Source organism: Corvus moneduloides, chromosome 12, assembly GCF_009650955.1.
Source record: "Corvus moneduloides isolate bCorMon1 chromosome 12, bCorMon1.pri, whole genome shotgun sequence".
NCBI classification, from domain to species: Eukaryota; Metazoa; Chordata; class Aves; order Passeriformes; family Corvidae; genus Corvus; species Corvus moneduloides.
This window is the reverse complement of record NC_045487.1, coordinates 8,752,276-8,769,238: the sequence shown is the minus strand read 5'-3', so window position 1 is coordinate 8,769,238 and position 16,963 is coordinate 8,752,276. Positions and strand designations below refer to the sequence as shown.

Below are 16,963 nucleotides of genomic sequence, written 5' to 3'. Positions count from 1 at the left end.
CTAAAAATGGTCTCTTAGACTTCCATGACACAACACCAGCATGCTCCAACCAGCCACGTGCACGTATCTCCTGCTAGCATGAGTTCCAGGTGACAAACTTGAAGATTCAGCTTTAACATGCAAATGTACAGCCTCAGAGAAAAGGTTGCACAGTTGCCTCTTTCTGCCAACAGGCACTAAAATTATACCACTGCCAAGCACTGGCTTTTATTGCAATAGGAAGTAAGAAGCCACTCATAGTAATAGCAAACTCCTCATCTTCCCATGCTCAGACAAAAATAAAAGGCTTTTTTCCTCACCTCGAAGATCATTCGCTGCAGTCCAAAGCAAAAGGTTGACCCAAATGGGTTAGTGTTGTTTGGAGATGATGACCTGAACAGAAAAGAGGGGGAAAAAATTTTAAAATGGACAGGTGAGGATCAGGAACTTCTCAGGAAGGAATAAGTACTCAGTAACATAAGGTAAATTACAGCATCTTTATCATGGCTTTCATCAAAAGGAAGTACATCTACATTATGCAACACCATTGCTAGACTCTAAATGAGCCAGAGGAAACCCTGCTTGACGCCACAGAGCCATTAATAAAACTTGGGGATAAAGTAATCAAAAAGCCAGTAGTGACCTCTACAGGGAAACTCTCCTGCACTTAACTTGAACAGGAAGAACCCTAAAAACCCCAGATACACAGGAAGAGAGAAGCACCATGTTACTTATTACACATTATTTTTGGGAAAGATCCTTCCCTTTGTGTCTCAACCTCTACCTGATGTATTTACTATATATAGTCTATTATTTATATTTACTATGTACTGTCTATTAATCAACTGGATTTAGCATGTTAAGAAGATTAACCTATAAGATGCCAAAATAGAATAATCCAAGTTTTATTAAACAGTGTTTTTCAAGATCTATGTATCACTTGTCTTCCAGTTATTTCTGATATTTTTGGATTGTACATTGGCAACTTCTGTTGACTGCAACGAATTTTAGATTACAGCCAAAAAAATCCCCTAGTGAATATTTACCTTTTGTCCTTTCTTGTAAACTGGTCAATTTTTCATATTGCATGTCTGAGCCATTTGAGATGTGCTCAGTAAAGTGCTCTCTAGTTGAACTACTCTACAACACAGATGGAAAAAATAGAAGGGCTCTACGACATCACTATTCACCTTAGCTTTACTTCATTCACATGGCTTCTGCTCTAATCATCTCACTGGCATAACACAGGAGTAAAGGGGAACAAAGGGCACAATGATTAAGGAGGGAAAAAAGAAAAAAAAAATCAAAGTCAAAATCATGTGAAAGTCTGATAAAAATACATTAAATTTATCTGAAATTGCTGTAGTATGCACAGTACCCATCACTTACTCTTGTCCTGAGACAAAAATCATGGTTTCACATCATAAAATGATAACTCTGCAAACAGGTAATGCCCATTTAACCCAACATCCACCTCAATGCCTGCAGAAACACAGCAAATTTAAGGGCTATTCTATCTTCAGTCAGCCTAAAAGAACTATAGAACCATTTATGTTCATAAAAGACAAGCTCCTTCAGACAGACTGCTGTTACATATATTATCATATACATATATACTGTGTTGTATAATGGCATGTTATTGAAATGCATATAAAAAGTATAAAACCTCTAAACTATTTATTACTCATCAAGAAAGACTTTTTTAAGGCACTGTTAATTCTTCTCTGAGATCTTCTCTGGATTTTGCAGTTCAAGGAATTTTGGAAATGCTTTCACTCAGCTGCTCTCAGAGCTGCTATGCTATCTCATCTTGTTAGTGGCCAAAAAACCCTGAAACTTTAAGCAGCAAAGCATTACAAAAGTAACTAGTGCCATGAAGACTCTTCCTCATCCTGTTTTCAGCCCAATCCTTGCCAAGCAAAATAGAGAGAGATTTTTACCTGTGAAGTACCACTGGCTTCTCTACAGGATGCCCCAGTAGATCCTGAATACTGTCCCACTGTAAATACATCAACGAATTTGTGTTAAAATGAGGCATAAGAAAACTCTTTATCTAGGAAGAGTGTCAAGTACATTTGTTTGTGACAAACCTAATTGTCAAATAAACTTATGGTTCTGTTTACAAAAGTATTTTGTGACTGGAGCCATACTCAGTAATGGAACTATCCATTGCTAGGGCTAGTAAATTCTCTTAAGATATATTCTCACTTTTGTCTAAAAATAGTTTGGAAATAGAATTATTAATATAAAAATGTCTATGGGTCTTATGGATAAAACATAGCTGGAAAGTCTTGTAGCATTTTAGGGGCACCTCAGAGACCAAAGCAGCTTTGGGAAACTTCCAACAAAATATCCTCTTACATACCTTTAGAGAGAGGAATAATATCCCCATTGCTACCTCTCCCAAAAGTCTTTCCTTGATTTAAGCAACAAGATTGGAAAACAGGAAGGCTGCACTATCTAATGATTGGGAAGTGTCCAACAGTTTTCCTCACTAACCAGACTCCAAGAAGCTGCAGCTTCTTCACACACAAGACTGAAATAAGTCAAAGCACTGAAGGGAATAAGTAATTCAAATCAAAAAGCATAGAATGGCAGCTTCCAGATTGCTGACTCCAATTTTTCTTCCCAGTATGGGAATCAAAATTCACCAAGGAAAGCCTTCATTTGGCACCCTAGGAGCCAAGAGAGCAGCACTGAGCTTGGCTGAATGTTGACTGCAGAGGCATTGATGAACACAGTTTTTGAGAAGTTTTTCAACTTAATGCAGCTGTGAAATATGCAGCAGCAACTTCCCAGTTGGGAAGTTTATTTAGGTGGTACAGCTGTAGAGTCTTCTGCTGTCATCAGGAGGTGTCACACTGGCAGTGACATTTTTGAAAGGCTGCTGCCTAAGGAACATCCCATTACTGGCACCCCTCAGAAGAAAGTGGAAGGGCACTGGGCTCTCTTGTTGAATAGTACATGTCTTCAAGAGCTGTGTTTAGTACAATAGCTCTGTAAGAATTTTGTTTAGGAACATGCCTCCAGCTAACATTTAGCCACCACTGCTGCTGTTTCCCCTTATCACTTATTTCACTATTTCTACCTGCAGCTGTGTTGAAATGCAAGCCATGTCACAATGCAGTAATTCAGTTTACTTTAAGTGTGCTATTACAATTGAATTCAATCTTTTAACACACCAAAATATTTAAACCATGAGATATATACAAACTTGTGGCCTTCTACTATTCCACTTTAAAACACCATGATACCACTGCTGTAATTTCTTTAAAGTATATTGTAAAGTTGGCATGAATCATTTAGGTGGTTAAAGAAAATTAGGAAAACACTCAGTTCTACACAGGCTTACCTTGCTGTATGTTGTACATGTTTCTGTCTGTGAATCAGCGCTATCTATGAAACAAAAACAGAAAAGCTTTTATAGCTTAAGCTTGAACAGTCCCCTACATAGTACTTTATTTTGGAAAGTTAATTCAGATAGCAGGAGACACGGGAGCATTAGATCAGTTCATATACAAATTTACCAACATTCACTAGCAATCAAAACTCTCAGTAACACTGACTAAATGCCAGTTAAGGTGATAAAGCAAACCTCCCTATTTACAGCAAGTCCCAGCTTTAAGATTATAATGCTTAAGCTTTAATCTTAGATGGCACAACACCACTGTAAAAGAAACTCCACCTCTTTGCACTAAGTTAGCCACTTGAGGAGGTAACATGATGTGCCACTCATTAAGTCCAAAACACCCCACTGCACTTGGAAAGAAAGCTGGCTAAAACTGACATCTGGAGACTCAGGAGTTGGCAGGTCTGAAATCAGTTAAAACACCGCTCTTCCAAAACAAAGACGGCAGAGGGCTTGGGAATTGCAGCCTACCTATTAAATAACAAAAAGACAGCATTGCATTTACAATTACAGCCTTAAACAGAAGCTGTTTGCTGGTGGTTTCAAGTACCTTTATACATAAGTTACATACATATATTTGGGTACTCCTAAATACTGAAAGCACGTTCCCAAAGCAGTGGGAATGGACCTAGACACTGAACATGTCCAACACAGGTTTCAGTCAAGTTAAAGACCACTTGCTTCTCTGTGTTTTCTCCTCTCTAAATATGCTCTCTTTGTACTGTGAGTTCAGTGTCTGCAACTTGAACTCTGGTTCTTAATTTATAATCTGAATTTGAACTACAAAAGAGAACTAATAAAACTGCATCAGGCACTGCCACCAGAGGGAAGAAGACAGGCTCTTCAAAACTGTTACAACATCTGTTCACAACTTTTTACATGTCCTGGACATAAGCTAGAGGCCAGAAAAGCTGGTTAAAAATGCCAAATAAACAAAAAAACAGACACACTAAGAATAAATTCATAATGCTACTTGAGGTAAACAAAATTAATCACAAATTAATGCTTTGAAGTAAAATAACCTAAGGGAAATAATCTTTCAAGTGAGAAATTTCATACTCATTCTCTTGGCTGAAGTACAAATCAACTTTCATATAAGCCTGTATACACAAACATTATTTTTCCAGGTTTTTAATCCTCCATATGCTCAAACTGCTGTGACAGCCACAGGAGGATTGCACTTCACACAGCAAAGTGCTTGCAGTGAATACCAATCAGAATGAGGAAAACATCCCTGGTCAAAACCTAGCCAGCATCTGGCATTCCCAGTATAATCCAAATACCTTCCCAGAACACATGTATTCTTACTTTGTAGAAGTCTACTTCAATCACGGTGATCTTCAGACAGGGCTCCCCTACTTTGCTGAGATTAGTTACATGCACAGAGCTGGGAACATCTTAGTACCTTGCCAAATCAGCACTACTAATTATAGATGTATTTTTTCAAGTAGAGATTTTCAGATGAACACAAACATACTTTTTCTGTAGCACATAGAGCCAATATATTCTGGATGTTTCTTTTCATTCCCAGATAAACCAGATTATATTTAATATCAGTGGACTGGACAGATGAGCTCAGACCAACACTATTTTACAAATTTTGAGCCTCCAGGTACAAGGTAACTGATTTTAGCAGAGCATTACAGGATGTTGTAGCCAAATATTTGTGTAATCCAAATAAGTAAAGAGTTAGTGTAAGTACAATCCGAGAACTGCTACCTTGCCCTGAAGTGTCCTTTCCACTTAAATAGAAACCTAACCCCAAAATTTCTTCTCTGTCTCAGTGACTGTCACTGTTAGCATCCTCTGATAATGAAGGACCATTATAGATGAGAATTGATCCCAGCTCCCCTTGGAGCATTCTGTGCCCTCTGAAGAAGGACAGCAGTGAAATGCTCACCTCTCTTAATGACGAGTGGAATCTTGAATTCACAGCGATGGTAACTAGAAAGTGCAAATCGTAAAGCTATTAGAAAACAGAGAAGCCAAGATAAACTGCACCGCCACAGACTTACAGCTCTTAATAATCCCTTTAATGAAAGTCACATGAATAATAAAATGAAAGTGAGAAATCTATGATAGCAGATTAAGTTCTCGCTTAGATTTCTACACCAAAAAAGGCAGCAGCCTGGGAATGTTCTAATACGATTTCCTAGAGGACGCAAGAAGTCCTTCAGCACAAATTACTCTCTTGTTACACAGAGTGTGTGGAGAAATAATTAGCTATTAAACAGCACTATAGATTTCTCTATCACTAACTGCTTTAATCAGACATCCAATCACTAACTCATACTCCTCCTCTAAAAACTTTACATTTAGAAAGTATTGAAAAAAATGTTCAGAAGCATGAGATTTTTTAATCACCAACTGAAATCATGTTAGGAAAAAACCAGCAACATAGCTACCAGTAAAAGGACACTCTTGCTAATACAAAGTCTGCCTCTATCAAGAATTTGCACATCATACCTGGACCAAGAACTACCTTACCTCATTCACTGCTTTAAGACATACTTGCCAATATATAGAAAGGCATTTAAAAGTAAAAAGAAAATACTACTAAAACAATGTTACTAATGACCTCTGAAACCTCCACAGGTTACTAGATACACCAAAGAGACTTATGAAAAAATACTGGAATTCTCTAAAGGGAACATAAGATTTCCTTTTCAGTTGTTTCAGTGTACTCTTTAATAGATGAGTTCTGTACACTCACATGTTAAAGTTGTAATGACCAGGATAATTTGTATGCAGGACAAATTTCTTCACCTTGTGAGTGTTTGCATCAAAGAGAATATCCTGTTGAAGACAAAAAAGACAGATGAAGCAATATGGATAGAGGAAGGTGGCCTTTCCCAAACTAACCTGAGATTACTTAAAATAGCACCTGTATAGAGTGACATGTATTTATCTCACTGAAACTGAATTAAATTATGAAAAGTAGTATTTGAAAATAAGACTATTTGTAAATTCAAATAACACACATTTCCTCCAGCACACAATCACAATTGCAGCTTCATTTGCTAATGTTGGCAAGTTTTCCAAGGAGATCTTGTTTTTCTGCATATTATTTACAGAACGTAGACTAAAGCAAAACAGCTGCAAGGAGGAACATGAAGATTTAACAACACCCCACAGCTCAGCAAACTTTCACAACTGCTGCTATGGCACACCTGTCTCAGTTCTGTGGGACAGGGGAATGGACCTCAGGAACAAGAACTCGTTACCTATGTATCAGGCACAACAGAAAAACGAGAAAACCTAAGAGACTGCAGAAGTGCAAAGAGCCCTCCATCCACTGGTGGAGATAAAACACTGCTGATTGAATTTGTAAGTGTTAAAGGAAAGTCAGTGTAGCTTTTCATATCCAGAGATATGAAATGCAGAAATCAAGAGTTTTGAAGTCTCTCATTTCCCACAGCCTTTAGCCTTCTGAAAGAATTGCTGTGTAACTAAATCAGAAGTTTATATGAATTGTTTAGGGAAGCTTTCCACTCACCACTCCAAGTGTGAAATAATTGAAGAAGTAGTCATTGCACTTTGATGGGACCTGCTTATGGGGCGAGGGTGAATGGATTTTCATCTGCAAGAAACACACTTTTCAGATGCATTCAATAATGCTCAAAGATGAATGCTTTAATAACATCTCTACATCCAAACAAATTGCTATAATCTCATTTGAAGCCTCTGCTCAACTATGTAAGAACTGTGCTTCATGACAGGACCATCACCTGCTTGCAGCAGCACAGTGGCACATCAGCTTTTTCAGTTATTGTAATTAAAAGGTTTACTTACATTGTGCTGTGGAAAACCACCAGGAAAATGTCAAAGTATATACTGAGGTTATTTTATATAAACTAGAATTTAAAAAAAAATAGGCAGCACACACTTGCTAAGGCACATTTGGATACAGAAGTGTTCCCATTTGTAACAATTCTTAAACCAGTTAACATGATGCAATTTGATTTTTTTAAAAATAAATTTTAAACAGATTTGCTTCAATTTAGATTTTAAAAAAGCTTCTTAAAACCTATTCTATAATGGTTCAGCATGGTCTGTTATTACCAAGCAATATGTCAAGCACTTGTAATTTGTGGTACTTGGCAGTTCAACTTCACTGACCTTGCCGAACACAAGCACTACGATGAGACTGAGGCACCACTGAACAAAGCCTGTGCCTGAAAGAATTCCCTCACCTTGTCTTCAGACTTGTAGAAGACTTTGTGTGGAGAGCCCAAGGTGCTGAGCACATCCTGGCAGGAATCACCGAAGTACACACAGCGCTCAAATACCCGCATCTTGGCATCGGCTAAAACACCTGGGCCACAGCCTGAGGAATGGAAAACAACTCTACATGCATCCTTCCTGATCACAGAATACACCAGTAAATCAACACTAAAAGGTTAGCATTCCTCTATTTATCACAAACCAAACAGCTGCATTCCTCAGACAACAGTGCCAAACTAAATTTAACCATTTACTTTGCAACAGTGTAAATATTTGTTATCAGAGTGGGGCACGTGCTGACTGTTGCATGGTTCCCCACTTTAACCTCCAACTTCAGCCACACTACCTTCACTTCCTTGCCACTCACATGAACATGACTTGGTTCCCAGCCTATCTCAATTTGATCAGCTGGCTATTAGCAGTAAATGCCAGGAATTATTTCTATCCCTAGAATATTCTACTTTAGCAGCTAGAGATTTATCTCCAGCTAAAAACGTCAAGAGCATAAAGCAAAATCCCTCGTCCATATTAACTGTATCACAAAACAGACATTTACTCAAGATTCCCACAACTGACTAAATCAATAGCAACTATGTCCCTGTGCAAACAAGGTTAAAAACAGATCTTATTGAATAGCCATTACACAGATGAATTGCTGACATATGTTACCAGATGTTAGGAAATGGAAAGATGTTGCAGTTCGTGAGCCCATTTGCTTACAGGAATGCAGCACCTTACATTTACGAGAATGCAAGTACACATATGCAGCAGTTACTGCAGAACACAGGATGTGCCCTAATTACACATTTAGCTTTCCTCATTATGCATTATTTATGTAGCTAGTTACCCACTAAAATAAATCAGAAAAATCCAATTAGTAATCCTTGATTTCTTAAGCAACAGTAAGTTAATACATGGGCAGAGAAACTTGTGACAGAACAGGTATGTAATACATTCTACAAGAGTTTCTACAAACTTTGCAAGATAAGAACAGCACATATCCAGACTGCCTCTCTGCAAGTTTGTCTGAACATCAGTGATATTTTAGTAATTATTTTACTCATTGACAACATTTCCTTTAAGCTGCATGCATATACATTTTTAACAAAACTTGACACTATCTTAAAAGTGTCCAATTTCTCAAAATCATTTACATAATTATAATGCGATAGCTAACTCCTTCCCCAGTACAGGGGGATATATGTGCTCTGCACTAGACAGCTCTACCTTATCTTCCTCTGCAATGAGAAAAGCAAAGTAGCTTGAAAATATCTGCTCCAGTTTTATTCATAATTTTTTATTCTTCATCTATAATTTTCTCTTTTTCAACTTTTGCATATTGTGAATGTATTCCAAGTGTTTCATCAATATACATAGAGCTAGCAATCAGAACAGGTCAAAAGCTGAGCCTTCTAATGAAAATTGTTAAAAACATCTCAATACTTTTTCTTAAAAACATTGTCAAGTCTCAAGTTATGGTGACTGGACAAGACTCCTGCGCAGTTGTTATGTCTTTCCCCATCTCTGAAAGCACATACAAGGAGAAAGACTCATCAGCCTCTCTTCACTTCCACCACTGTCTCCTACAGTAAATGAAAACAGAACTGAATTGGAAGTGTAGTTTAAGGCCGCAGCATTAATGTAGTCACTTGTGGCATTTTTTAAAGCCTTCCAAATTTAATCACAAAAATATCAACATCATAAAGCTCCCTGGAATATCAGAAAATGCACATACACAAGGTTTCTAGGTTTGTCATGGGGGTTTTCTAGTGATGTACTGAGAACAGTGATCTGTTTTCTTCTACACATACACCTGGAGACAAATTCCATTTCTGCAAACAGATTCTAAGGACTTGGAACATGTAAAGACGGGGCTCCAGTTTTCAGTGATTTCTCCAGGGTCAGGAAAATGCAGCAGCAGGCAGATTCATCTTCACAAAGATTTAACTGGGTTTTGCTTCCAATAGTTCAAAATAAGGTAGCTAGAACACTTTGAGACCACCTATTATATCATCACAAATAACCTGTGCTCAGTTTATACAGGTTTATCCCTCTTCTCCTGAGGAGAACAACCAGTGCAATGTTCTGAGTGTCTCCAATACCTGCAGTGAGTAGGCGAAGCCGTAAACCTGAGGGTCCAGTTCCATCTCGCAGAACGTCGACGTTCTCGGTGTACACATTCCCGAGGAAACAGCTGAGAGGCATCAAGGGAGCCCTGAAACCAATCACACAAAACGTGCATAGGATTTGCTTCATCTTCAAATTTTCCTGTAACAAGCTGGTACCAGTTCACTGGAACAGAGCACATTAATTTTGACAAAGCTGCGTGTAACTGAGACTGCAGATTAAAAGCTGTATTATACAGAAGGATCAGAAAGCATGGGGGGAAAAAAAGAGGAACAAAACAGCACTCAAATGCAAGATCTTTATTATTAATGAAGAAAACAGCAAGTTTCAAAGACTACAGGAATTAAGGAATTACAGAAACTGTACCTAGCCTTTGGATATCTCCTATGAGGAAATGTCAGCTCAGATTTCTCTTGGAGAAAATGGAAGTGGTGGAGTTTTTAAAGCTAACTAAATCCTTGAACTAGGCGTATCATCCAAATGCAGCAGAAGAACTTTCTCCATGATGCTCTCACTGCTCTTGGGAAGGTACTTCATAGCCCAGAACATGAAATCGGCTTGTGCCAGTACACCAAAGGCAACTGTGCTGCTTTACTGGGAAAGTTCTCAATTTAATTCAGCAACAATATTATTTTAGAAAACAGTAACAGCCCCAAGTAAGATAGCTTTAATGGAAAGGCCTGTGTATTAGCTTGTATATGCTCCCTAAAATTCACTGCTCTTACGTCAATTCCTCCTCTGGGTGAATGACAAGCTTAAAGCTGGGCTTTGAGCTCTCTCTCACACACACAACAGAGCCCCATGCAACAATCAGTGCTTTCACTAAAGCTCACCATGTCACAGACGGGCACAGACAACAGCATTTTTCTCAAGTGCACTTATTTCTAATTAGGAGACAATGTCTGCATAAACAAGGCTCCCTCCCTTCTGAGCAGTAATCCAAGGATGTGTTTATCTCCCGCCCTTAAAACTCAACTGTCTCTGCAAAAAATACCACTTTATCAGTTTGGGTATTTCTAAGATTAGGTATCTCAGAATCTTGGAATGGTTTGGGTTGGAAGGGGCCTTAAAAATCACCTAATTCCAGCCCCTCTGCCATGGGCAGGGACTCCTTCCACTAGGCCAGGCTGCTCAAAGCCCCATCCAGCCTGGCCTTTATGACAGTAAGCTCAGTCAGGTACCTGACATACATTGAATATATGGTAGATTATGCACATGGCATATTTTATTATTTTTGTTAGCAAGAGAGTTTAAGACCCTTGATAGGGCCCTGCCATGACATACATATTATCAATATGCTACAAACTTTGAGTGCCTCCACCAAGTTTGATTTGCTTAGGGAGAGGTCATTAGCACACAAACAAAATGTAGAGTAAGAATAGCCTAAACATGTCTTATTAAATTCACAATATTTCCTACTTTAATTAATTCATTTTCAGGTCAATTGAACTTACCTACTACAGCTGAACCAAGCTGATTTTACAGCAACATAAATCAAACCAACATTTGATTACAAGGTCTGAGGACAACACCCACAGAAATTTGACTGAGGTTGGTATCTTAAGGCATTCCACACGTTACCAAATAAACAGAAGACCCAAACTGAACTAAAATAATATACAATTATATTTAGCAATGGCAAAACACTAAATAAATGATCAGAAGAGCACGAGCAGCTGCACGTACTTGGTATCCTGCAGGCTGTTTCCGTTGTAGATGTACATACGTTTCACAGTCGCGCCATGTGGAATTTGCAGAGAGGCCAGACCATGGGCAAAGTTAGGCTGTGGAAACACAAAATCATTCTTGTTATACAACACAGCAGACACTTCAGCTCAAGGTCAGAAATTGCTTTAGAGATGCACTTTATGCTTACCAATTCAAGTAAGTCTCCAGCCAAAGACAAAGGGGCAAAATAACAGAAAAATCTAACCTTCTAGGTGGTGTTTCTTTGTATTTCACCACTAATGGATTCCTGAGCTGGGGTGAAACACTCACTATGCTTATTCATCAAAAGATGCCATTAGTCTGACAATTAGCCACTGTGTGTACTGAGAATTCAAGTTTTTCCTTGGTTTGATCACCGGCAGCTAGAAATTTCCAAGTATTTGTGCTGATACACTGTATTTAAGGTCTAAGAAATCATCTGTCTTAAAGGAAAACTTCCCTTTTTTGTCTCCCACTGCAAGTATTTCAGCCTTTTAACATTTTTGCTGGTTTGCAAGATACCCTTATCTGATGAACAGAAACTTGTTCATTAAATAGATTTTCCACTCTCCTTATCACCACATTCTTACACATACTGTTTTGACAGGGGTTTGAGTGCTCTCATCAAGTAGAAAGCAGGCTAAGGAAGTCAGACTGACTTACTGCACTAGAAGAAGGAATTTCTTTCCATTCTGAATGTGACAGGACATTCAAGACCAATAATATACTTTGCTGACATCATAAAGAAAAAAAACCTATCTTTGTCACAAGTAGTCAACAAAAACAAGATGCACAATATGCAAACTGTTACCTGGTCTACTTTAGCAGGACATCACATAAGGTAAACACACACACACGAAAAATTCTTAGGAAAAAAACTAACCCAGAACAATGACTTTCACTGCTGTAGGTATTAAGAAGGGAACCTCCACTACTTAGTAAATCTAGAGATGTCCCGATTTCAATTCTCTTCCTGAATTTGCCTAGAACATTAATACCTTTTGCTTTTTACAGTAGTCAGACTTCAAATCACTGAAGTGAGAAAAGGTTTTCACGTTCTCCTCACTTGCAGCTTGTTTCCAGCTATACAATAAACTCTAAACTTTTCTTCAGTTTTTCCATTTCCATAAGCAGAAGATTACACTGCTTTGCTAAGTAGCTTAGCATTCCTATACAATCTTCCCTGAACTTGACAGATTTCGACATACTCAAATTTGACTTCACTCTGCAATCTTTTCTAATGTTTGTCTCTAAAAATCTCCACAAATACTTGTCTTTCCTAGGGACTGTTTCATACTACTCTGTTTCCTAAACAATCCTACTGCTGCCTATTCCTGGGGAGACTTTGGCATTACACTCTGCAAACAATATTTTACTAATCTGACCAGAACACTGAATGAGACACTTAGAGAATGCAAAATTATTTTCTCCACTGTTCTAGCAGTTTTGTTTTAATATTTTGTACTTTCAGGTAGTCCTGCAAGGAGCAGGGAGTTGGACTCAATGATCCCTACAGGTCCCTTCCAACTTGAGATATTTTATGATCTTTTCAAATCTTTGGTGTAACAATTGACTTCCTCAGTAGCTTGGCCATTTCATTCATCAATGCCCTGGGAACTCTTGCATGAAAAGAAACTACTCTTTGTTGGGTCATTCTTTTTGTTTGGTTTACTAGGTTTCTATTCACCTTCCAATCTAAAACCCAACTGACCTTCCCCTACTGCTAAACAATAACTTCCCCTGGTTACCCCTGTGACATGTCAACCACAACCACTAAAGCACTAGGCTGTGACAAAGAACATGTGTCATCATGTTGGTTGATTTCTTCCCCTTTGTTTTGGATCTTTATATGTTCCTTTATTTTAATACCATGCTTTTTAACTGATAAACCCAGATTATACAACTGAGAGCTTTTCCATCCTCACACAAAACAAGTTATACATACATTTTTGTTAGTACAGAAGAAAACTACACAGGACCTGATCTTGTTTCCATTTTAGACAGTGATTTACAAAGATTTCAGAGAATGCAGTAATGCATTTAATTATTCAGTAACTCATCCAAACATTTGGTGAATATGCAAACAGGCATTACAAAAAAACCTCACTCATTTGGCTTGCTAAAAGCACTCATACTGAAGGACACTTAAGATGAAAATGTATTTTATGAAGTCTATCCTACTTTAGTTGCATAATCACTTTGATGAGATTCAAAAACATCTGATAAAAGAACAGCCTCCCAGTAGATTGCTTAATATTTATGTATTTGCATAGAGAGCACTCATATTTTTAGAAGATTCCCTTCACCAACAGAATTGTTAGTCCCAGTTCATGATGCAAGCAAAACCCCTAAGCACATGCCTTTTGCCAACAGGAAGTAAATTTTTAACTTTGAGATGGTTACATAGCATTAATAAGAACACAACTGAGGGGTTCAATTCCTTCCAAATTACTGGTTCCTTTTGCTTGCAAAAGACAGCAAGACACAATTAGGTGATACTTTGCAAGTACCATAGAGGTACTTGCAAAAAGACCATCCATTAACTAAGAATGATTGCTCACCTCGTACTTCGGGGTTTCAGTCCAGGAGTCTAACTGAAAAGAAAACGACAGTCCTCTGAAATTGAGGTGAAAGAGTTGCTCAGCTGAGTTATACACTAAAAGGGAAAAGAAAGAAAAAACAGAGTTACCAAAATAATCTAAGAATTCTCCAGTTGATATCTAACAGCACCTTCATCACCTCAATGAATTTGTTACGTCTGAGAATGCAGGAGGAACACAAATTACACAGGACAGTAACAGCTTTACTTTTAATTTGATGCAGTAAAAGCACAGCAATAAGAGAAACCATAAATTCATTACAGTTGCCTCTGCAAGCCTGCAGGCACTACCCTATCCCTAACAACACAATTATACAGTATGACACAATCAATTATACCTTAGTATCTCTAAAGTAGTTTAAATAGCCACTACTAGTACAAAACAATTCTGTTCAGTGTTATGTAAAACATTGTATAGTATTAACCAGAAAGTCTTTGAGAGAGATGTGCACAGAATACTGATAATTTCCTCTTTCACACCACGGGGCAGCACAAAACGGGAGTTCAAAGGAGAGCTCACCCTGCGACCTGCACTTCCACCTCTCCTCCCAAGAGGAGCTCCCATGCCCCAATCAACTCCATGCATTCCCAGGTAACAGCACAAGGAGGAAATGCTTCAGACACACAGGTCCTGGGCCATTTACAATGCTAATTAAAAATAGCATCACCAGAAACAGCAGCCAACCAGTCAGCTCTGACAAAGAGCACTAATAAATTAGAGCACGCACAGACTTCCAGCAGTCACCACATCACGAGATGTCCTGATTCATTGCAATCGATTGCACAACATCAACTACAAACAACAATAAATGTCGTCACAGCACTTACTCTAACAAGACATACTGTTTTCTGAGACTGTGGAAAGATTAAAAAACAATCCCGAAGACTGAGAACTTGGGAACTGTTTTGGGATTGATTTTACAAATTTCAACCTGTGCCCTGTAGCCACTGGGGGAACAGACTGTTGTCATAACACACAGGAGCTGACAGCTTGAAAACACCAGGGGCTAAAAACAATAAAGAAACTCTCGAACAAGAGAAGCTGCTTTCTTCCATTTTACCAAAGGAATACCAAAGGTTCAACATTCCCTTTTTTCTTAAAATGTTATATTTAAAATGACATAGCATAGAGAGAAAATGCATACAAAGAAATATTTTATTCTCTCCCTCCCACAGTGTCTTCCAAATATTCAACTTGAAAGACATATCACAAGGTATCTGGACAGTGCCAGGCCACCCAGGATAGAAAAATAATAGTTGAGCAATAAGCATTAAGCTTTCAAAAGTCATCGTTTGCCTTTTCTGCAGAATGTGCTGGCTAAGAGTCTTTTCCACGCTTGTCACTGAAAGGAAAACGTGTGGAGAGAGGGAAATGTTTTGATCGGCAGGAAAATTACACAAATCACTGTCATGTGATAAATTATGATACATCTTTTCCAAAGGCCACAGCCAGCTGGAGAATTATTTTTCCCCTAGTCATGCCAAGCGTGATATCTGATTATACAAATCGCATCAGTTCCCATCCCCTGCAATGTTTGTTGATGCTTAGGTTTAAAGGGCAAGGAATTTTTTTATTCTTGGGAAGTTCTCTCATGTCTCCCTCAAAACCATAGATCACCACCACATGACTGAACAAGTAAGGCTTTTTTTAATTATTATTTTTAACATTTTTTTACCGAACAGGTACCCTGCTAATTCCATTCAAAATTGCTGATAGAAGCAAAAAGACTGCTTCTTTGCTGCTGCACTCTGAGTGGGGGAAAGGGAGGAGGTTTGCCTTCCAGGAAGGCAGCAGAGTATGACCAGCTGGGAAATATTTCTGTAGAGCTGGAAGGACAAAGCCACCAACAGCAGCAAGGCTGCAAAATGGACACAGCTTTAGTAAAAGCAGAGGCAGATCCAAAAGTCAGTTCTTATGGGAATCAAGCACAAGACTTTTCTGGCACCTTAGGGGAGCGTGGGCCACTGCTGAAGTCGAGTTAGAGAGCTAGAACACAGGAACCCCCTCCAGCTTTGCAAGGCCCCTGTGGTAGGAGGGAAGGAGGTCTTCTTCTTCTACCTTATGACTTGAGTTGAACCCTACAGCCCTGATCCTTGCTGAACGGCACTTCGGCACAAAGCCACATCCATGAGGACTCAGGACAGGATGTGGTTTCAATAGAGCCACTGGCAAAAGCAAGCACTTCCCAGCAGGAGGTCAGGTCAGAGAATCATGGAAATATGGGATAAAAATCTTGGCTTTGATGAAGCTGTTGACCTTCAAAGTGGTTGTATTTCAGTAAGCCCCATGACAAAGGTACTGCAATGTTTCAAACTAATGTTAGCCAAAAAGTAATGAAGCTGGTTGATTTTTCTGATGACGCTTCTTTTTTTAAAACCACTGATCTGGCAAAACCAAAAATGCTCACTGAAGGTCGGTTTCAACACAAAACTGTTGCTAACCTTTTGAAATTTATTTTGAAACTACCACTGTATCCTGTTGCAGGAAAGTTCTGCTGCAACCACCTTGGTTTTAAGTGAAAGACAACATTTTGAGTGAAATTCTAGTGGAGGTTAACAGATAAACAACAAAATACTTTTGAAGTGCTTGGGGGTTTGGAGGAATACTAGCACAGAGAAGTAAAGGGATGGTTATGTTCCCTTCATTCATGAAAACATTTGGTACTTTGGTCACATGAGGAGGAAGGTTTCTCCTCCCACCCCACCTCCAATTTTTGTGGAACATGAAAACACAATCACCATCACTCCCACATGCTGAAAACCATTCTGGTTTTTTGCCTTTTCTGTTTCAGAAAACACAAAGGAAAAAAAAGAGTTATCAAAAACTTGTGTTGCATAATACAGTTCAAACTGGTTGTGACAGGCAGCTTAATACAGAGCATTTACTTCTGCTAAGTAGGCTGTTAATGCAAGAAGTA

At 38.5% G+C, this 16,963-nt stretch overlaps 1 protein-coding gene across 1 annotated transcript in view; it reads right to left on the bottom strand.

Moving 5' to 3' along the window:
* Positions 1-16,963, bottom strand: part of C12H16orf70 (chromosome 12 C16orf70 homolog) — a 35,178-nt gene that overhangs the window by 2,185 nt on the left and 16,030 nt on the right. Inside the window, exons 7-16 of the mRNA XM_032121576.1 lie at positions 14,008-14,102; positions 11,426-11,523; positions 9,715-9,827; positions 7,582-7,715; positions 6,885-6,968; positions 6,102-6,184; positions 5,289-5,332; positions 3,332-3,375; positions 1,920-1,978; positions 300-372 (exon numbers count right to left, since the gene is read on the bottom strand). Coding sequence (XP_031977467.1) covers positions 300-372; positions 1,920-1,978; positions 3,332-3,375; positions 5,289-5,332; positions 6,102-6,184; positions 6,885-6,968; positions 7,582-7,715; positions 9,715-9,827; positions 11,426-11,523; positions 14,008-14,102 — 827 coding nt within the window. The remainder of the gene's footprint in view (positions 1-299; positions 373-1,919; positions 1,979-3,331; positions 3,376-5,288; positions 5,333-6,101; positions 6,185-6,884; positions 6,969-7,581; positions 7,716-9,714; positions 9,828-11,425; positions 11,524-14,007; positions 14,103-16,963) is intronic.